The sequence below is a fragment of the Hemitrygon akajei genome, chromosome 1, assembly GCF_048418815.1.
Source record: "Hemitrygon akajei chromosome 1, sHemAka1.3, whole genome shotgun sequence".
Lineage (NCBI taxonomy): Eukaryota > Metazoa > Chordata > Chondrichthyes > Myliobatiformes > Dasyatidae > Hemitrygon > Hemitrygon akajei.
This window is the reverse complement of record NC_133124.1, coordinates 153,334,264-153,357,125: the sequence shown is the minus strand read 5'-3', so window position 1 is coordinate 153,357,125 and position 22,862 is coordinate 153,334,264. Positions and strand designations below refer to the sequence as shown.

Sequence of the window (22,862 nt, the reverse complement as noted above, 5' to 3'; positions counted from 1 at the left end):
TATCTAAAAAATTTAGGGTGCCTAAGACTTTTGCACAGTACTGCTTGATCAGAGAATATAATTACTTTCTTCTCCCAGAAAAGAGGCATCTCCATTTACAAGTTGATGTGGGTAAGGTACAATTTCAAGGATCAACTTCATTCACCATATACATTTAAGGTATTTGCTGTGGTATATTGGCACAACATGAAACAAAAACAACTTCCAACAATTATAAGAATAAAAAATTTGATAAAATAAAGTTAGAAATACAGATATGGAATACAATACAGGCAGTCCCCGGGTTACGTATGAGTTCCGTTCCTGAGTCCGCCTTTAAGTCGGATTTGTACGTAAGTTGGAACAAGTACATCCGGTATTATTTAGTGTCAGTTAGTCAAACGTTTGTCTTAATATATAGTATATATTTTACCTTTCTATGCATATAAAACACTTAAGAAATGTATGTATTCCAATAATTAAACCACTGCATTGCTTAGTGATAATTGTAGCTTTCATTGGGGCAGGGCTTTTCACATGCTCCATTATTCTCACTTTATCCATTATCCTTCAAAATTGTTCTGATCGTTGACCGATTGTAGCCTAACACTTTTCCAATGACCGATGGCATTTCACCTCTTTCCAAACGCTTTATTATTTCCACTTTATTTTCAATCGCGATTGCTTCCCGTCAATGGAACAGAAACTCTGCGGGCGGTGGGTCCCTACCTCTGCCTGCTCCCGAGGTCCGCTGGGTCCTAAGGACCACCGCACTGAGCCAGGTTAAAAGGGAAAAGTGGGGGCTGTGCTGGGTTTGGGTATTTGATCCTCCACAATATTCCACGTAGGAATTTAAACTGGAGGTGGCAGTTTTTTTTTATGAGCTCGAGTTGCGAGCTCGACATCAACCCAGCATGGATGGTACAGGAGTCACTGGATCGACATCAACCCGGCATGGGAGCAGTCTGTAACTGGATCAAACTCGGGAACCTCCATTCTGCATCTGATCTCACTGCGCCATCAGCCGACCGGAATGGGGGGGGAAGGGGCAGGGTGAATCTTGCTAAGAAAAATTCAAGCCAAATACAAAGTTAAACACTCAACACAGTGTCAACGGCAAAAACTTAAAATGGCGGACGGCATCGCGATCTGACTTAAAATGGTGGACGGCGTTCTCCTTCCTTGGTTCGTAAGTACAAGTTGTTCGTAAGCCGGATGTTCGTAACTGGGGGACTACCTGTATGCATAACTGCCAGCATATATTTACCATGTAAAGAGCATTTTAATGGGGTTTAAAGAGAAGCACAGGAGTGCCTACAGGACTACTTTGAATCGGTGGACTGGACTGTTCATCTTCGAACCTGGATGAGTATGCTGCAGTTGTTACTGACTTCATTAAAACCTGTGTGGATGAATGTGTGCCCACAAAGTTTTACTGTACATTCCCAAACCAAAAGCTGTGGATGAACCAGGAGGTACGTCGTCTGCTGAAGACTAGATCTGTGGCATTCAAGTCTGGCAACCCAGGCCTGTACCAGAAAACCAGGCGTGATTCGCGAAGGGCTATTTCAAGAGTGAAGAGACAATTTCGAACAAGGTTGGAGACAATATCAGATGCACGGCAACTCTGGCAGACAAGCGAAACCCAGTAGTATGAATGGCAGTGATGCTTCACTACCAGATGAACTCAATGCCTTCTATGCACACTTTGAAAAGGAGAACACAACTAAAACTGTGAAGATCCCTGCCGCACCTGATGACCCTGTGATCTCTGTCTCAGAGGCAGATGTTAGGCTGTCTTTAAAGAGAGTGAACCTTCACAAGTTGGAAGGTCCCGATGGAGTACATGGTAAGGCTCTGAAAACCTGAGCCAACCAACTAGCGGGAGTATTCAAGGACATTTTCAACCTCTCACTACTACGGGCAGAAGTTCCCACTTGCTTCAAAAAGGCAACAATTATACCAGTGCCTAAGAAGAATAATGTGAGCTGCCTTAATGACTATCGCCCTGTAGCACTCACATCGACAGTGAGGAAATGCTTTGAGAGGTTGGTCATGACTAGACTGAACTCCTGCCTCAGCAAGGACTGGACCCATTGCGATTTGCCTATTGTCTCAATAGGTCAACAGCAGACACAATCTCAGTGGCTCTCCACATGGCTTTAGACCACCTGGACAACACAAACACCTACATCAGGATGCTGTTCATTGACTATAACTCAGCATTTAATACCACCATTCCCACAATCCTGATTGAGAAGTTGCGGAACTTGGACCTCTGTACCTCCTTCTGCAGTTGGATCCTTGACTTCCTAACCAGAAGACCACAGTCTGTGCAGATTGGTGATAACATATCCTCCTCGCTGACAGTCAACACTGGTGCACCTCAGGGGTGTGTGCTTAGCCCACTGCTCTACTCTCTATACAATACATGACTGTGTGGCTAGGCATAGCTCAAATACCATCTATAAATTTGCTGATGACACAACCATTGTTGGTAGAATCTCAGGTGGTGACGAGAGGGCGTACAGGAGTGAGATATGCCAACTAGTGGAATGGTGCCGCAGCAACAACCTGGCGTTCAACGTCAATAAAATGAAAGAGCTGATTGTGGACTTCAGGAAGGGCAAGACAAAGGAACACATACCAATCCTCATAGATAGTTCAGATATGGAGAGAGTGAGCAGCTTCAAGTTCCTGGGTGTCAAGATCTCTGAAGATCTAATCTGGTCCCAACATATCAATGTAGTTATAAAGAAGGCTAGACGGCGGCTATACTTTATTAGAAGTTTGAAGAGATTTGGGATGTCAACAAATACACTCAAAAACTTCTATAGTTGTACTGTGGAGAGCATTCTGACAGGCTGCATCACTGTCTGGTATGGAGGGGCTACTGCACAGGACTGAAAGCAGCTGCAAAAGGTTGTAAATCTAGTCAGCTCCATCTTGGGCAGTAGCCTACAAAGTACCCAGGACATCTTTAGGGAGTGGTGTCTCAGAAAGGTAGCGTCCATTATTAAAGACCTCCAGCACCCAGGGCATGCCCTTTTCTCACTGTTACCATCAGGCAGGAGGTACAGAAGCCTGAAGGCACACACTCAGTGATTCAGGAACAGCTTCTTCTCCTCTGCCATCCGATTCCTAAATGGACATTGAAGCTTTGGACACTACCTCACTTTTTGTTTATATACAGTATTTTTGTTTTTGCACGTTTTTCAAAAAATCTATTCGATATACATAATTGAATTACTTGTCAATTTATTATGTTTTATTTTATTATTTTTTTCTCTCTCTGCTAGATTATATATTACATTGAACTGCTGCTGCTGTTAACAAATTTCACCTCACTTGCCAGTGATAATAAACCTGATTCTGCTTACAGTGCAGTGTCTGAGGTAATAGATTGGTGGGGGGGGGGGGGGGCGCTAACTCGAATGTTTGATTAGATTAACTGCCCAGATCTTAAACATTTCTTCCCCCGGGAAGTTTTTGCTTTAATTGCCCTATAACACTTTGCAGAAGGAAGATTTTGGCAAAGCAGTCTGCTGGAATGATATTTTTCCTGCCCATTCTCTGTCCTGGACACATACAGGTCCTGGTGGGATGTTAGAGCTTTTCTGCTGACTTGACAGTTTGCTATCATTTTCTTATATTGTGAGAGGATGCTACACAAAACAGACAGAAACGGCTGATGCGAGGATGCTCTCTAAGATTTTGAAATAAATATATTTATAAATATCAGTATATCCTAAAATTCTGCCATTCAAGGATACCTGTTTGACTAAATACCAATGTGGAATTTGCGCTGAACAAATTTTGAGCCGTAGTCCATGTATCGGGAAGAAATGGAAATTCATTAGGTGATCAGAAACATAATGGAAGAGAGGGAAACCCGTGTAGGGCAAAGGCAGGAACACCGGAAGCCACCAATACTCACCAGCTGTGAGCTCAGTCGAGTTTGCCACATATCGGCCTGCTTTGGGTTTAGATCAGGACTCGGTAGCCCCAGCCTTGATGCAAGAGCCTCGACATATCCTGCAAGACTGTAAAACAAGATGTTAAATCAGTTTTTTTGTAATATTGTATAAACATTTCTTCATAATCATCCATGTAAGACTGTAAGACAGAATTAGGTGTTTTGATTCATCATGGCTGATTTATTATTTCTCTTAAACTCATTCTCGTGCCTTCTCCCCATAACCTTCGGGAACTGAAAGAAATTTCTTCTCATCTCTGTTCTAAAGGGATGTCTTTCTATTTCAAAGCTGTACCCTCTAGTTCTGGACTCCCACACCTTAGGAAGCATCCTCACCACATCCACTCTATCTAAGCCTTTCCATATTTGATAGCTTTCAATGAAATACAGTACCCCCTCATTCTTCTGAACTCCCAGAGCCATTAAACACACTTCATACATTAACCCTTACATTCCCAGGATCATTCTTGTAAACCTCCTTTGGACCCTCTCCAGCACTTTTCTCAGATAAGAAGTCCAAATTCCCCACATGTTGTTGGGAAAAGATTGCACTAACATCTCTCCCATTTCACGCACATCTGCCCTCACCCCATCCACCTGCCACCCCACTCGGAATAGGGTTCCCCTTGTCCTCACCTACCACCCCCACCAGCCTCTAGGTCCAACGTATCATTCTCCGTAACTTCCGCCACCTCCAATGGGATCCCACTACCAAGCACACCTTTCCCTCCCCACCTCCTTCTGCTTTCCGCAGGGATTGCTCCCTACGCGACTCCCTTGTCCACTCGTCCCCTCCATCCCTTCCCACCGATCTCCCTCCTGGCACTTATCCTTGTAAGCGGAACAAGTGCTACACCTGCCCTTACACTTCCTCCCTCACCACCATTCAGGGCCCCATTCCTCCCCACCTCCTTCTGCTTTCCGCAGGGATTGCTCCCTACGCGACTCCCTTGTCCACTCGTCCCCTCCATCCCTTCCCACCGATCTCCCTCCTGGCACTTATCCTTGTAAGCGGAACAAGTGCTACACCTGCCCTTACACTTCCTCCCTCACCACCATTCAGGGCCCCAGACAGTCCTTCCAGGTGAGGCGACACTTCACCTGTGAGTCGGCTGGTGTGGTATACTGCGTCCGGTGCTCCCGGTGTGGCCTTTTATATATTGGTGAGACCCGATGGAGACTGAGAGACCATTTCACTGAACACCTACACTCTGTCTGCCAGAGAAAGCTGGATCTCCCAGTGGCCACACATTTTAATTCCATGCCCCATTCCCATTCTGATATGTCTATCCATGGCCTCCTCTACTGTCAAGATGAAGCCACACTCAGGTTGGAGGAACAATACCTTATATTCCGTCTGGGTAGCCTCCAACCTGATGGCATGAACACTGATTTCTCTAACTTCTGTTTATGCCCCTCCTCCCCTTCTTAACCCATCCCTGATTTATTTATTCACCCCCCCCCCCACTTTTTTTCTCTCTCTGTCCATCACTCTTTGCCTGCTCTCCATCTCCCTCTGGTGCTCCCCTTCCCCTTTCTTTCTCCCTAGACAGTCCCATGATCCTTTCCCTTCTCCAGCTCTGTATCCCTTTTGCCAATCTGGAATAATGGGTTGTCTTACAAAGCAAGAGGAAACATAAGGATTGTTTTCTTTAGAGAGAAGGAGGATGAGAGGTGACTTGATAGAGACAAGAGGCATAGATCAAGCGTATAGGCAGAGATTTTCCCGGGTTGGAAATGGCTAATCCTAGGGGCATAAAATTAAGGCAATTGGAAGAAGTATAGGGAGGATGTCAGAGGTAAGATTCTTTTTACAGAGAGTAGTGTGTGCATGGAACATCTTGTCAGGGATGGTGGTAGAAGCAGATATATTATGGACATTTAAGAAACTCTTAGGTAAGCACATGGATGATAGAAGAATGGAGGGCTGGGTAGGAGGGAAGGGTTAGATTGTTCTTAGAGTAGCTGAAAGGTTGGCACAACATTTTGGGTCAAAGGGCCTACACTATGCAGTAGTGTCTAAGTTCTATGTTAGAAAAATACAAGATCCTGAGGGGCCTTGCTGGGCTGGATGTGGAGAAGACATTTCCTCTTATGGGGAAAATGTAGAACTCAGCGTTGAATTGTTAAGACTATGGCACAGTATGACATCCAGAGGTTATTCAGTTTTCCTACTAATTTGAGGTACACTGATTACAGAGGCTTAGACTCTGCAGGATCACCAGACTTTCCCCAAGCCGATCAACACTTCCACTCATGAACCTACCACCACTACTTTATCATTTCCTGTCTGTCCCTGTATGTACAGACACTCACTCCTGTGCCTAGTAACACGCAATATGCTGGAGGAACTCAACAGGTAAGACAGCATCTACGGAAATGAATAAACAGTCGACATTTTGGGCCCAGACCCTCCATCAGGACCTGTGCCTGGTGTTACTTTTTGGAGGTACAATCAATCTGGGGTTGAGAGGGTAAACAGCTTCAAGTTCCTCAGCATCCACATCATTGAGGACCTCACGAGGTCTGTGCACACCAGCTGTGTGGTGAAAAAGGTACAACAGTGCCTCTTTCACCTCAGACAGTTGAGGAAGTTTGGTATGGGCCCCCAAAACCTAAGTACTTTCTACAGGGGCACAATTGAGAGCATCCTGACTGGCTGCATCACAGCTGGTATGGGAACTGTACCTCCCTTAATCACAGGACTCTGCAGAGAGTGGTGTGGACAGCCCAGTGCATCTCTAGTTGTGAAGTTCCCATGATTCAGGACGTTTCCAAAGACAGGTGTGATAAAAGGGCCCACAGGATCATGGGGGACCTGAGACACCCCAACCACAATCTATTCCAGCTGCTACCATCTGGGAAGTGGCACTACAGCATAAAAACCAGGACCAATAGGCTCCGGGACAGCCTCTTCCACCAGGCCATCAGACTGATGAACCCACGCTGATTTGAGTGTACTCTATATTACATTGACTGTTTTATTTATTATAAATTATAATAAATTACTATGATTGCACATTTAGATGGAGACATAACATAACGATTTTTACTCCTTATGTATGTGAAGGATCTAAGAAATAAAGTCAATTCAATTCACAAGCTATCTTATTATTTATATTTGTTGTGTTTTTATTATTGTGTTCTTATTGATTTTTTATTTGGATTTGCATCAAATATGAAGTAACAATAACTTTGTTCTCCTAAACATTAGTGTAGGAAATGGCATTAAACAAATATTGAATGCATGTTATTTAAGACAGTCATCATATATTTTTGCAGTCAAATAATCAACTCCATGATGCTTTCATTATTACACCTAGTTTCATATTTTGGATACCTTAGTGCAGTACGTAACTGAGCATCACTTCTCACTGTCAGCAGAGTTCTCCTTCAAGTCTCATACCATCCCGACTTAGAACTACATTGCTATTCCCTTATTTTGCCAGCTTCCTCCTCGGAAACCTCAGCGTGCACTTAAATCTTGTCTTGCAAAGATAAAAGTGACTGTACAATTCTAGATTAACTGAATTTGGAGCCCAGGTGTAGACATACTCAAAGACAACCAACCCACCTCCCTCAGACCTAGCACTTGCTGCTTTATGGCTGTCCTTTGGATCACCCAACATTCAATTAAACAAGCTTTATTTATGTTCATGCTCATAGGCTCTTTTTCTATATGGTTTGAGGATCATGGAAGTATGTTAATGCTTTCACTGGTTAATTGTAGAAGCTCACATATGCAAGCACAAATCTAAGGGTGACACTCTGGGTACAGCATCTGATGCACTATACAGGTTTTCCTCACAAACCCTGCAGACAGTTGATATCTGAAATAAAATCTGTTAAGAGCTCTAGAAAGTTACAACAGTGCAAGGAAGGAGCTCAAGAATGAAATCAGGAGAGCTAGAAGGGGCCATAAGAAAGCTTTGGCAAGCAGAATTAAGGAAAACCCCAAGGCATTCTACAAGTATATGAAGAGCAAGAGGATGAATTGTGTGAGAATAGGACCAATCAGGAGCAATAGTGGAAACGTGCACATGGAGCTGGAGGAGGTAGCGGAGGTACTTAAAGTTTACTTTGCTTCAGTTTTCAGCAGTGAAAAGGACCTTGGCAACTGTGGGGATAACTTACAGTGAACTGAAGTGCTTGAGTCCATAGACATTAAGAAAGAGGATGTGCTAGAGCATTTGAAAGGTATTAAGTTAGATAAGTCACCAGGACTGGACAAGATATACCCCAGGCTACTGTGGGAAGTGAGGGGGGAGATCTTTGCAGCATCAGTAGGGATGGGAGAAGTACCAGAGGATTGGAGGGTTGCAAATGTTGCTCCTTTGTTCAAGAAAGGGAGTCGAGATAACCCAGGAAATTATAGACCAGTGAGTCTTACTTCAGTGGTGAGCAAATTGTTGGAGAAGATCCTGAGAGTCAGGATTTTTGAGCATTTGGCGAAACATAATCTGATTAGGGACCGTCAGCATGGCTTTGTCAAGGGCAGGTCGTGCCTTATGAACCTGACTGAATCAGAGTCAGAGTTGGAATGAGTAGAGTGGAGAAAAGTTGAAGTTGAATTTTTTTTTGGAGCCTGTCCACTGAAATCGGGAGTGAGGTTGGATCCATCTAAGAGCTGACCGGTTTAGGCCAGAACTGGCCCAGAGCGTATGGCTGCAGCAGGGCCCAGGTCAAAGTGCAGGGGACAACCCAGTGCTTGGACAATTTAAATACCAGGCTAGATGGACTGAAAAAGGCAAGGTGAGGGGCGAGCCGGTTCTGCTCTGTGACATTTTACTCGGCTGTCCTCGGCTTTTGGACTGCTCTGTGCTTGGTGTCTGCGAGCTTCACAGCAATTTTGCCTGTGGTGTGATGAACTGAGACTGAAGCTATGGGCCTGTTCCGACTGCTCCAGGCTTCTGGCTTATGGACTCAGTTTTGTTTTGGATGCTGATGCTTGCTTTATTGTGTGCAGGATGTGGATGTGTGCAAAGAACAAGAATTTCAGGATAGATGTGGCTTACATTTCTCTGATTTTAAATGGAACTACTGATCTTTTTTTCCTCTTTCGCTGCATTGGGCATTGGTCTTTTTTTTAAATTGGGTTCTTTCAGGCTTCTTGTTTAGTGGCTGCCTGTGAGCAGACAAATTTCAAGATTGTAGAATTTATATGTACAATGATAATAAATTTGAATTTGAAACCCAAAATCCAAAACCCTTCCAGCTCCAAGCATTTTGGATAAGAGGTGCTCAACCTGTATCAGTATTTTAAGTTTCCCTGCTATGCTATTGGATTGTTGAGGGTTATATTGAATTATTCCCGATGAATATAAATAAAAATGCATGGAAGCACGGCAGATCGAGCAGAGATCCTGGAAATGGAAGTGTCTTTAATCTGAAACTAGTCTGGCATATGAGATCTCATTTTCCAGGTGGGACAGACAAAGTGGAGGGCAGAGGCTACTGCATCATCAGTAGATCAATTCGAGCGATAAACAAACTGGAAAGGGTCCAGTGTAACCGGGAGAAAGGCTTCAATGTGCTCCATGACCAGCTGCCCAAAGCATTTCAGAATGATTGATATTAATGGCACAGAACAACAGTCACATCAGCAGATTACAGTCACCTTCATTGGCACTGGAATGATATTCCTCACCAGCACTTTGTTCTGTGCATCAAACAGGGCATACAAGACATTCACCCTCTCAGGGAGTGAGGCATCGTGGCCACTGATATGCAGAAGAGACTTGTAGTCTAATCTTCTGTCCCATGCATCACGTGTCTCTGGTATCGCAGAAGTGACTGTAAATTCTCTGAGGATGCTCCCGTTTGGCCTTCCTGGTGGAGCAGGAAAGCACAGTCCTCGCTTCTCTGAGAGCTGTCACATCTTACGATATAAAAGCAGTTTCATGGTCCATCAACCTGACACAGATCTCCACAGTAAGCCATGGAGTGTCACAGTCCGTCAATCAGACACAGATCTCCACAGTAAGCCATGGAGTGTCACGGTCCCTCAATCAGACACAGATCTCCACAGTAAACCATGGAGTGTCACAGTCCGTCAATCAGACACAGATCTCCACAGTAAACCATGGAGTGTCACAGTCCGTCAATCAGACACAGATCTCCACAGTAAGCCATGGAGTGTCACGGTCCCTCAGCCCAGTACAGATCTCCACAGTAAGCCATGGAGTGTCAAAGTCCCTCAATCTGGCACAGATCTCCACAGTAAACCATGGAGTGTCACGGTCCCTCAATCAGACACAGATCTCCACAGTAAACCATGGAGTGTCACGGTCCCTCAATCAGACACAGATCTCCACAGTAAACCATAGGGTGTCATGGTCCCTCAGCCTGGTACAGATCTCCACAGTAAGCCATGGGGTGTCACAGTCCATCAATCTGGCGCAGATCTCCGCAGTAAGCCATGGAGTGTCACAGTCCGTCAATCAGACACAGATCTCCACAGTAAACCATGGAGTGTCACGGTCCCTCAGCCCAGTACAGATCTCCACAGTAAACCATGGAGTGTCACGGTCCCTCAATCAGACACAGATCTCCACAGTAAACCATGGAGTGTCACGGTCCCTCAGCCCAATACAGACCTCCACAGTAAACCATGGAGTGTCACGGTCCCTCAATCAGACACAGATCTCCACAGTAAGCCATGGAGTGTCACAGTCCGTCAATCAGACACAGATCTCCACAGTAAACCATGGAGTGTCACGGTCCCTCAGCCCAGTACAGATCTCCACAGTAAACCATGGAGTGTCACGGTCCCTCAATCAGACACAGATCTCCACAGTAAACCATGGAGTGTCACGGTCCCTCAGCCCAATACAGACCTCCACAGTAAACCATGGAGTGTCACGGTCCCTCAATCAGACACAGATCTCCACAGTAAGCCATGGAGTGTCACAGTCCGTCAATCAGACACAGATCTCCACAGTAAACCATGGAGTGTCACGGTCCCTCAGCCCAGTACAGATCTCCACAGTAAACCATGGAGTGTCACGGTCCCTCAATCTGGCACAGATCTCCACAGTAAACCATGGAGTGTCACGGTCCCTCAATCAGACACAGATCTCCACAGTAAACCATGGAGTGTCACGGTCCCTCAATCAGACACAGATCTCCACAGTAAACCATAGGGTGTCATGGTCCCTCAGCCTGGTACAGATCTCCACAGTAAGCCATGGGGTGTCACAGTCCATCAATCTGGCGCAGATCTCCGCAGTAAGCCATGGAGTGTCACAGTCCGTCAATCAGACACAGATCTCCACAGTAAACCATGGAGTGTCACGGTCCCTCAGCCCAGTACAGATCTCCACAGTAAACCATGGAGTGTCACGGTCCCTCAATCAGACACAGATCTCCACAGTAAACCATGGAGTGTCACAGTCCGTCAATCAGACACAGATCTCCACAGTAAGCCATGGAGTGTCACGGTCCCTCAGCCCAATACAGATCTCCACAGTAAGTCATGGAGTGTCACGGTCCCTCAATCAGACACAGATCTCCACAGTAAACCATGGAGTGTCACGGTCCCTCAGCCCAATACAGACCTCCACAGTAAGTCATGGAGTGTCACGGTCCCTCAATCTGGCACAGATCTCCACAGTAAACCATGGAGTGTCACGGTCCCTCAATCAGACACAGATCTCCACAGTAAACCATGGAGTGTCACGGTCCCTCAGCCCAATACAGATCTCCACAGTAAGTCATGGAGTGTCACGGTCCCTCAATCAGACACAGATCTCCACAGTAAACCATGGAGTGTCACGGTCCCTCAGCCCAATACAGACCTCCACAGTAAGTCATGGAGTGTCACGGTCCCTCAATCTGGCACAGATCTCCACAGTAAACCATGGAGTGTCACGGTCCCTCAATCAGACACAGATCTCCACAGTAAACCATGGAGTGTCACGGTCCCTCAGCCCAATACAGATCTCCACAGTAAGTCATGGAGTGTCACGGTCCCTCAATCAGACACAGATCTCCACAGTAAACCATGGAGTGTCACGGTCCCTCAGCCCAATACAGACCTCCACAGTAAGTCATGGAGTGTCACGGTCCCTCAGCCCAATACAGATCTCCACAGTAAGTCATGGAGTGTCACGGTCCCTCAATCAGACACAGATCTCCACAGTAAACCATGGAGTGTCACAGTCCCTCAATCTGGCACAGATCTCCACAGTAAACCATGGAGTGTCACGGTCCCTCAGCCCAGTACAGATCTCCACAGTAAACCATGGAGTGTCACAGTCCCTCAATCTGGCACAGATCTCCACAGGAAGCCATGGAGTGTCACGGTCCCTCAATCTGGCACAGATCTCCACAGTAAGCCATGGAGTGTCACGGTCCCTCAATCTGGCACAGATCTCCACAGTAAACCATAGGGTGTCATGGTCCCTCAGCCTGGTACAGATCTCCACAGTAAGCCATGGGGTGTCACGGTCCGTCAATCAGACACAGATCTCCGCAGGACGCCATGGCTTCACATTTCTGACCTGATATGTTTCATGTTGGTAACATCTCCAGTATACTCCTCTGTGTAGCTGGTCACAGCATCCACATATTCCTCGATGTTAACATAGTTGCCACACAGAGCAGCCTCTCTGACCATCCTCCAGTGTGTATTATCAAAGTAGCCCTGTAGTGCACAGGTTGCTCCATCAGTCCACGTTTCCACCACCTTTAGAACTACATACTATTAAGTAGCAAATGGTCACTCTGACACTGACAAATTCACTCTTTCAAAACATGACTGAGATCTTCATTTTCTCTTTATGCAGTATTTTTCTATTTGTAACTAACTTCTGTTTATCATATGTGTGAGGTCGCTTCTTAGACACGCGCATCACAGTGTCTTGTGGAACTCTCCAGTTATGACAGCACGTCAGCGCTCAAATAAAAATTTGGATTTCAGAGGTTTTCAGATTTTGCAATTTCAGATAAAGGGCGACTATGTAAATGCACTCAGTGGACACTTTACCAGGTACCTCCTGTACCTAATAAAATAGGCACAGTGTGAATGTGATGGTCTTCCAGTGCAAGGTTCATACACAAGATGCTGCAGGAACTCATCAGGCAAGGTTCAGTGTGTTGTCTTCTGCACACCAGTGTTATAACGCTTACTTCTTTCAGTTACCGTCACTTTCCTGCCAACTTGAACCAGTCTGGCCACTCCCTCTCATAACAAAGGGCTTTCACCATTAGGATTGGATGTTATTTTTTTAGTTTTTTTTGCACAATTCTCTATAAATTCTAAAGATTGTTGTGCATGAAAATCCCAGGAGATCTGCAGTTTCTGAGATACTCAAACCACCCGTCAGGCACCAACAATCATTTCACGGTCAAAGTCACTTAGATCACATTTCTTCCCCGTTCTGATGTTTGGTCTGAACAAGGACCGAAGCTCTTGACTGTGTCTTCATGCTTTTACGCATTGAGTTGCTCCTACGTAATTGGTTGATTAGGTATTTGCATTAGCGTGAAGGTGTATAGGCATACCTATTAAAGTGGCCACTCAGTGGACTTCTTACGGCAATTTATAGTTTTTTTGTATTGCAATGTGCAAAACAACAAATTTCATGACATGTCAGTGATGTTAAACCCCATTTTGATTATTAATTGCATTGAACTTAGAAAACACTGTGCCCCAAGTTGTGTTTCTTTCTTCGAGTCATATGCAATGCTATAGAAGAATCATTACAAGCCAAGAAAAAATTTAGAACATAGATTAGTACAGCACAGTATAGGCCTTTGGGCCCACAATGTTGTGCCAACACTTAAACTCTGCCTCCCATATAATTTCCCACCTTAAATTTCTCCATATACCTGTCTAGTAGTCTTTTAAATTTCACTAGTGTATCTGCCTCCACCACTGTCTCAGGCAGTGCATTCCACGCACCAACGACTCTCTGAGTAAAAAACCTTCCTCCCCCTAAATATCCCCCTTGAACTTCCCTCCCCTTACCTTTAAGCCATGTCCTCTTGTATTGAGCAGTGGTGCCCTGGGAAAGAGGCACTGGCTGTCCACTCTATCTATTCCTCTTAATATCTTGTATACCTCTATCATGTCTCCTCTCATCCTCCTTCTCTCCAGAGAGTAAAGCCCTAGCTCCCTTAATCTCTGATCATAATCCATACTCTCTAAACCAAGCAGCATTCTGGTAAATCTCCTCTGTACCCTTTCCAATGCTTCCACATCCTTCCTACAGTGAGGTGACCAGAACTGGACACAGTACTCCAAGTGTGGCCTAACCAGAGTTTTATAGAGCTGCATCATTACCCCGCGACTCTTAAACTCTATCCCTCAACTTATGAAAGCTAACACCCCATAAGCTTTCTTAACTACCCTATCTACCTGTGAGGCAACTTTCAGGGATCTGTGGACATGTACTTCTAGATCCCTCTGTTCCTTCACACTCCCAAGTATCCTGCCATTTACTTTGTACTCTGCCATGGAGTTTGTCCCTCCAAAGTGTACAACCTCACACTTCTCCGGGTTGAACTCTATCTGCCACTTCTCAGCCCACTTCTGCATCCTATATGTTCTATAGGTCAGTTGTGGAGAGCGCCCTCTTCTTTGTGGTGGCGTGTTGGGGAGGCAGCATTAAGAAGAGGGACGCCTCATGTCTTAATAAGCTGGTAAGGAGGGCGGGCTCTGTCGTGGGCAAAGTACTGGAGAGTATGACATCGGTAGCAGAGCGAAGGGCGCTGAGTAGGCTACAGTCAATTATGGAAAACCCTGAACATCCTCTACATAGCACCATCCAGAGACAGAGAAGCAGTTTCAGCGACAGGTTGCTATCGATGCAATGCTCCTCAGACAGGATGAAGAGATCAATACTCCCCAATGCCATTCGGCTTTACAATTCAACCGCCAGGAGTAAGATATGTTAAAGTGCCGGGGTTAGGACTCAATGTATTTAAGTAAACTACTTAAGAACTTTTTAAAAGCTATTATTAATGCTTTTTGAGAGGGTGATTTTAGATGCATATCATATTTTTACTGAGTTAAGTATTGTATGTAATTAGTTTTGCTACAATAAGTGTATGGGACATTGGAAAAAATGTTGAATTTCCCCATGGGGATGAATAAAGTATCTATCTATCTATCAATGTCTCTCTGCAATCTTCGACAATCCTCTACACTATCTACAACACCACCAACCTCTGTGCCGTCTGCAAACTTGCCAACCCACCCTTCTACCCCCACATCCAGGTCGTTAATAAAAATCACAAAAAGTAGAGGTCCCAGAACAGATCCTTGTGGGACACCACTAGTCACAACTCTCCAATCCGAATGTACTCCCTCCACCACGATCCTCTGCCTTCTGCAGGCAAGCCAATTCTGAATCTACCTGGCCAAACTTCCCTGGATTCCATGCCTTCTGACGTTCTGAATTTAGTATTAACTGAATTCTTAATGTTATTGAATTTAGATTTCTCATATTTACAATGATGCCAGTTCGTAAGGTATACTCACCCTAGGCCAGCTACATCAGACACAAGGTTACCCAGTGCTGCAGCTGTGTTTAAAAAAAAAAGAAAGAATCCGTTGAAATAACAGCAGCAGTATGAAGGAAAATTTAACAAACATGCTCTGCTCTATAAAATAATTAAACTTCCCAGTTATATTTTCTATCTTGATTTGTTTACTTGACGAAAAACCTTAAGGTACAGGCATTGCACATCCATTGTAATGAAGTGCTTTAAGAGGCTGGTTATGAAGCATATCAACTCTGTCTACGGAGTGACCTGGATCCTGCTACACCAAGTAAACAGCAGATGCCATATCATTGGCCTTTCACTCAGCCATGGAATATCTGAACAATGAAGATGCAGACATCATACATTATTGACTACAGCTCAGCATTCGAGTATCCCCTTGAAGCTCATCAATAAGCTCCAAAACAAAGACCTCCTTGTGCAATTGGATCCTCAATCTTTTTCACTTGCAGACTCCAGTTAGTATGGATTGGCAACATCTTCTCCACAATCTCCATTAGCACAGCTGCACCTCAAAGCTATGAGTTTAGCCCTGCTAATGACTGTAAGGTTAGCCATATTCATATTCAAGTTTGTTAATGACACCACTGCTGTTGGCAGAAGCAAGGGTGGTGATGGATCAGCACTTAAGAGGGAGATTGAAAATCTGGTTGAATGGCAACACAACAATCTCTCACTCAGTCAGAAAAACCAAAGGCTACAGGAGGAAGAGGCTGGTGGTCCAGGAGCCAGTGCTAATTAGGGGATTAGAGGTGAACAGAATCAGCAGTTTTAAAATCCTTAGCAATGTCATCTGTCCTGAGACCAGCATGACAGCACCTCCACTTTCTATATATTTGGCATGTCACCAAAACCTTTGACAAACTTCTATAGATGCACATCCTAATTAGTTGCATTGTGGCCTGATACGGAAACACCAATGCCAAAGAACACAGAAGACTACAGAAATTGGTGGATACAGCCTTGCCCATCACAGGCAAAGCCCTCTGCACATTTACACAGAGCACTGCCACAAGACAGCGTCTGAGCATCCATCAAGCACCCACCATCCAGGCCACGCCATTTTCTCGCCACTATCTTTGGCAGGAGACACAGAAGCCTTTGGTCCCACACCACCTGGTTCAAGAACAGTGACCACCCTTCATCAATCAGGCTCCAGTACTGGCGTGGAGAACTTCACTCACCACAACTCTGAAGTGACTCTTCAACCTACAGACTCACTTTCAAGGACCCTACAACTTCTGTTCACAAATTTTTTTTGTTTGCATAATTTGACTTCTTTTGCACACTGGTCGTTTATGACTTGTTTATATTGTAAATTCCACTATTTTCCCTGTAAATGCCTGCAAGTAGATGAATTTCAAGGTAGTATACAGTGATGAATAGTACGATGATTACTTTGAACTTTTCTCTTCTATTATAGCTGCCTTGGGACCTCTGTTTAAACATGTGTATGCTTCGCAGTAAGAATTCCGGGTAGTAATATCACAGCTGCAGATTTTGTAATGAGTCCTGACACAAAATACAACAGTCCCATCCAACTACATACATTCATGTGGCAACTACTGTGCTTGTCACAAACCTTTGGCCAATATTGTGAACTTTTCAGGTAATTGCTGTTTACACTATACAACACAGTCAACTGAAGTGTGTAAACTCCAACATCAATGCACAGGTGCCTACATAGTTGTGTTATAACAAGACACAGGTTCAGGTGGATCCAAAATAAACAAAGGAGAAGAATAATTTTTTTTTTTTTTTAAAAACACATGGTAGATGCAAAAGTTTCATAAATAGTTGAGTAACACACAAAGAGCTGAAGAACTCAGCAGGTCAGGCAGCATCTATGAAGGGAAACAAACAGTCAGCTTTTCATCTGGAATGGAAAGGAAGGGATCTAATCAGCATAGAGGGTGTATCGGATACAGTAGATGACACTAACGGACTCAGTAGAGACCAGATATAGATTAGAATGCCATTTCATTGAGCATCTTCGCTCCATCCTCCACAAAAGGCAGTATTTCCTAGTAGTGTTCCACTTCAATTTGATTTCCCGGTCCCTTTCCAACCTGTTACTCTATGGCTACTTCTACTACAACGGTGAGGCTACACTCAGGGTGAGGGAGCATCACCTCATTACGTCTGACTCCTCCAGCACCCAGCGACTTCTCTAATACCTGGCAATTTCTCACCCCTCCCACTTCTCTCCTATTCTCCTCTCAGGTCTTCTCTTCTCCTCCTCTGTCTATCATTTCCCTTTGGTGCCCTTTCTCCTTCACTTTCTCCCATTATCTACTGTCCTCTCCTTTCAGATTCTTTCTTCCATAGCACTTTACTTCTTCCACCTATCAACTCCCAGCTTCCTACTTCATTCCCCCTCATTTGGTCACACCAATCACTGGCCTGTTCTGCTCCTTCCCCTCCCCCCACCTTCTTATTTCCCGACTTCTTTCCCCTTCATTTCCAGTCCTGATGAAGAGCCTTGGCCTGAAAGATTGACTATTTATTACCTCGACCTGCTGAGTTCCTCCAGCAATGTGTGCGTTGCTCAAGTTTTCCAGCAACTGCAGAATCTCGTGATCATAAATAGTTTCCAATCCAGTCATACAAGAGCCTGCAGACCTCAAACATAAATTTTATCCCTTTTCTGTAACCATTCCAGGAATGCACTTTTTTTTGCCAGAAGTAACTTGCGCATTCTTTTGGGATCGATAAGTTTCAACGTGAATATACACGTCTGAAACAAAGTACTGGAAGCCCAATATAGCTGCTCTTTCACATCACGAGCTACTTGTATTCAATTCTGACTTCTGGTGCTGTCTAGGTTTTGGTTTCCAATTGCATGCAGATTTTAAGGTTAATTGTTTCTTGATGGTCAGAGGTATTTATGGAAACATACTGCCAGGTTCAAGAACAAAATTTCAAGGACTCTACAACTCATGTTCTCAACATTTAGTTGCCTATCTATTTATTTTTATTATCTTTGTATTTGCACATGGATTGTTTGTCAGTCTTTGTGAGTAGTTTTTCATTGATTCTACTGTATTTCTTTGTTCTAATCTGAATGCCTGCAAGAAAATGACATATATTTGCTTTGACAATATATTTATTTTGAACTTTAGAATTTTGAGAATAGATACGTGGAAATCAGTGGGATAGTGGGATCTCCATGAGCCAGTGTAGTGTATGGCCTTCTCCTATGCCACAAAGAAAAACAGATCCAGATCATGTACAATTTGTTTGGATTAAATCCAATTCAGCAATGCTCACCTGCCATTGTAGAAATTCCGAAAATAACCCCCATGGACAACTCGATTTGCGTTCCCTGGAAAACAGAACATCAAGTAACGTTGCATGAAAATGACTAAAGCTCAATTGTGAACCCCCACAGCTGCTTTCTTTAGACAAACATTTTAAGACTGCTAAAATATATAGTCTCCCCGAACAAAATATGTAATTGTATTCTTTGCTGCAGGCTTTTACATCTTAGCAAGGAATGCAACTGGAATTCAAGTACTGATTCAAAAATCTTATTTTCTTTGCACAAATTTTAGCCCAAAACAACACTAACTTCTTCTGGCAAAATATAACCAGCTTATGAATTCAACCTTCACAGAACTCAAAGGAACTATGGACTAATTTTACCATTGTTACAACTTAATTAAAATAATTTGCCATAATTTGAAGTGAAAGCTAATGTAAAAGCAAAAGAGCGGGCATACAACAAAGCAAAAATCAGCAGGAAGACAGAGGATTGGGAAGCTTAAAAAAAACTAGAGAGAGCAAATAAAAGAATCATTAGGAGAGAAAAGATGCAATATGACAGCAAGCTAGCAAACAATATCAAAGTGAATAGTAAAAGCTTTTTCAAATATGTAAAAATATTTACATATACGTAGCTGAGTAGGCTACGGTCAATTATGGAAAACTCTGAACATCCTCTACATAGCACCATCCAGAGACAGAGAAGCAGTTTCAGCTACAGGTTACTATCGATGCAATGCTCCTCAGACAGGATGAAGAGGTCAATACTCCCCAATGCCATTAGGCTTTACAATTCAACCGCCAGGACTTAAGAACTTTTTAAAAGCTATTATTAATGCTTTTTGAGATAGTGATTTAGATGCATATCATATTTTTTACTGAGTTAAGTATTGTATGTAATTAGTTTTGCTACAACAAGTGTATGGGACATTGGAAAAAAAGTTGAATTTCCCCATGGGGATGAATAAAGTATCTATCTATCTAAAAGAGGTGAGAATGGATATAGGACCACTAGAAAATGAGGCCAGAGGAATAATAACAGGGACAAGGAGATGGCAGATGAACTAAATGACTATTTTGCACCAGACTTCACTATGGAAGATACTAGCAGTGTGCCAGATGTTGAAGGGTGTGATGGCAGAGAAGTGAGTGCAGTTTCTATTACAAGGGAGAAGGTGCTCAAAGAGCTAAAAGACTTAAGGGCACATAAGGCACCTGGACCAGAGGAACTGCACCCTAGGGTTCTGAAAGAGGTAGCAGCACAGATTATGGAGGCATTAATAATGATCTTTCAAAAATCATTGGACTCTGGCACGGTGCCAGAGGACTGGAAAACTGCAAATATCATTCCACTCTTTAAGAAAGGAGAAAGGCAGCAGAAAGGAAATTATAGACCAGCTGGCTTGACCTCAGTAGTTGGGAAGATATTGGAGTCGATTGTTAAGGATAAGGTGATGGAGTACTTGGTGATACAGGACAAGATAAAGTCAGCATCATTTCCTTAAAGGAAAATCTTGTCTAACGAACCTATCGGAATTCTTTGAGGTGGTTTCATGTAAGATGGATAAAGGGGATGCATTGGATTTTGTATATTTGGACTTTCAAAAGGCCCTTGACAAGGCGCCACATGTGAGGCTCTTTACCAAGTTAAGAGCCCATGGTATTACAGGAAAGTTACTGGCATTGGTTAGAGCACTGGCTCATTGGTAGCAGGCAGTGAGTAGAAATAAAAGGATCTTTTTCTGGTTGGCTACCAGTGACTAGTGGTATTTCACAGGGGTCAGTGTTGGGATCACTTGTTTTTAAGCTCCATGTCAATGATTTAGATGATAGAATAGATGGTTTTGTTGCCAAGTTTGCAGATGATACAAAGATTGGCGGAGAGGCAGGTAGTGTTAAGGAAACAGGTAAGCTGCAGAAGGACAGACAGATTAGATGGGCAAGAAAATGGCAAATGAAATACAATGTTAGAAAATGCATCTTTGTAAAAGAAATAAATGTGAAGACGATTTTCTAAACGGAGAAAATCAAAAAATCTGAGATGCAAAGGGACTTGGGAGTCCTTGTTCAAAGGTTTGAAGGTCCAATCTAATGTCAGAGAAATGTATACAATATACATCCTGAAATGCTTTTTCAGAAGCTTTACTGCAGAACATCTAAAGATGAACTTGCAGGCAGTGTTGGTGGTGAGGAAGGCAAATGCAGTGTTAGCATTCATTTCAAGAGATCTAGAACACAAGAGCAGGGAAGTGATGCTGAGGCTTTATAAGGCACTGGGGAGGCCTCACCTTGAGTATTGTGAATAGTTTTGGGCTCCTCATCTGAGAAAAGATGTGCTGGCATTGGAGAGGGTTCAGAAGAGGATCACAACGATGATTGCGGGAATGGAAGGGATATATGAGAAACGTTTGGTGGCTCTGGGTCTGCACTCGCTGATATTTAGAAGGATGGGGGTAGAATCTAATTGTAACCTTTCAAATGTTGAAAGATCTAGACAGAGTAGATGTGGAAATAATGTTTCTCATGGTGGGAGAGTCTAGGACAAGAGAGCACAGCTTCAGGATAGAGGTGCATTTGTTTAAAAAGTGATGCAGAGAAAATTCTTTAGCCAGAGGGTGATGAATTTGTGGAATTTATTACCACAGGCAGCCGTGGAGGCCAGGTCGTTGGGTATTGAAGGTGGAGCTTGATAAGTTCTGGATTGGACACGAGAAGAAGGCTAGGGAATGGTAAACAGGATCAGCCATGATTGAATGGCGGAGCAGACTCAATGGGACAAACGGCCTAATTCTGGTCTAATTACATTGTGAAATTGACAGATGCCTTTAAGTGTGCATAGACACAGTCAAACTTGGAAATCCAAGTCACTCAGACCAGTCAAGGGAGTATTGGTTTCCAATCGCACCTCAGAAGAAAAAAAAAAATCAGTGAACTGGCAAAAACTTCAAGTTGAATAAACTAATCCAGCACAGTAATTTGAAAACTGTTGCAGGAGGTTAAGAGCAAATATTAAATATTCATATTACTGGTCAATAAGCACATGACCTAAAAACTAATTATGTGTATACATTTTTAAAATATTTACTACAGGGAATTATAATATTCGATGTACAGTGGATTCAAGTTAATTGGGACACATCAGGGCCAGTACATCTTAGCCCATTGAAGCGGCTGCCTCAATTAGCCAAAGTTTCATGCAAGTTGAAAAGTATAAAAAAGACAAACTGAGTAACAAATTATGCATTTAAATGAAATATAGAACAAATTTGAAACACCACAAGAATACTACAGTAGTATAAAACTATGCATTAGTTCCTAATAGTTACTGACAGAGAAATTCATCCAGTGTATACAATGAACAAAATCAATGCAGACACCTACTGGAGATATTGACAGCTTTCATACAATGCTATTGATGATTGAGTCCTCCAAATCCACATTTTTATTGTAACATACAAGATGATTGTCAATACCTTTGAATTCTTTATAGTTCGAAGTAGTGAAATTGTTTCATTTTCACTCCCAGCCATTTCTAGCATCTCCAAGCCTAAACACTTGAAACCACAGTGAACAAAACAGCTCTGAATTGTCTTACTGCTTATTTCTTGCCAACTATCCTTCCTCAAGTATGGAGACCAGATCAGCACACAGTACTCGTACCCTGTGTAGTTGCAGCATGACCTCCCTGCTTTTGAATTCAATCCCTCTAGCAATGAAGGCCAACATTCCGTTTGCCCTCTTAATAACCTGCTGTACCTGCCAGCCAACTTTTTGTGATTCATGAACAAGCAATCCCAAATCCCTCTTTACAACAGCACGCTGCAATCTTTCACCATTTAAATAATAATCTGCTCTTCTATTATTCATTCCAAAGTGGATGATCTTGCATTTACCAACGTTGTATTCTATCTGCCAGACCTTGGCCCAATCACTTAACCTATTGCTCCACTACAAAACCTCTTAGGAGTCAGCGGGAGACGCTCATGGAGTGAGTACTGTTTCAGATCCGCTCCATAACCTTTACTTTTTTTAAACCTTTGATCACCATTATTCAACTTATTGTTACCTACACCAAAAGATTTTTGCTACTCTCTCGGGCTTATCGTTAAGATTTTATTGTGAATTTTGGAAGATA

General features: G+C 43.4%; 1 protein-coding gene across 3 annotated transcripts in view; it reads right to left on the bottom strand.

Annotated features, from left to right (window-relative positions):
• Window positions 1-22,862, bottom strand: part of tmem65 (transmembrane protein 65) — an 87,190-nt gene that overhangs the window by 12,323 nt on the left and 52,005 nt on the right. For all 3 annotated transcript variants that reach the window (XM_073052987.1, XM_073052992.1, XM_073052998.1), the window contains 3 exons: window positions 18,734-18,788; window positions 15,441-15,483; window positions 3,917-4,022 (listed from right to left, as the gene is read on the bottom strand). In XM_073052987.1, coding sequence (XP_072909088.1) covers window positions 3,917-4,022; window positions 15,441-15,483; window positions 18,734-18,788 — 204 coding nt within the window. The remainder of the gene's footprint in view (window positions 1-3,916; window positions 4,023-15,440; window positions 15,484-18,733; window positions 18,789-22,862) is intronic.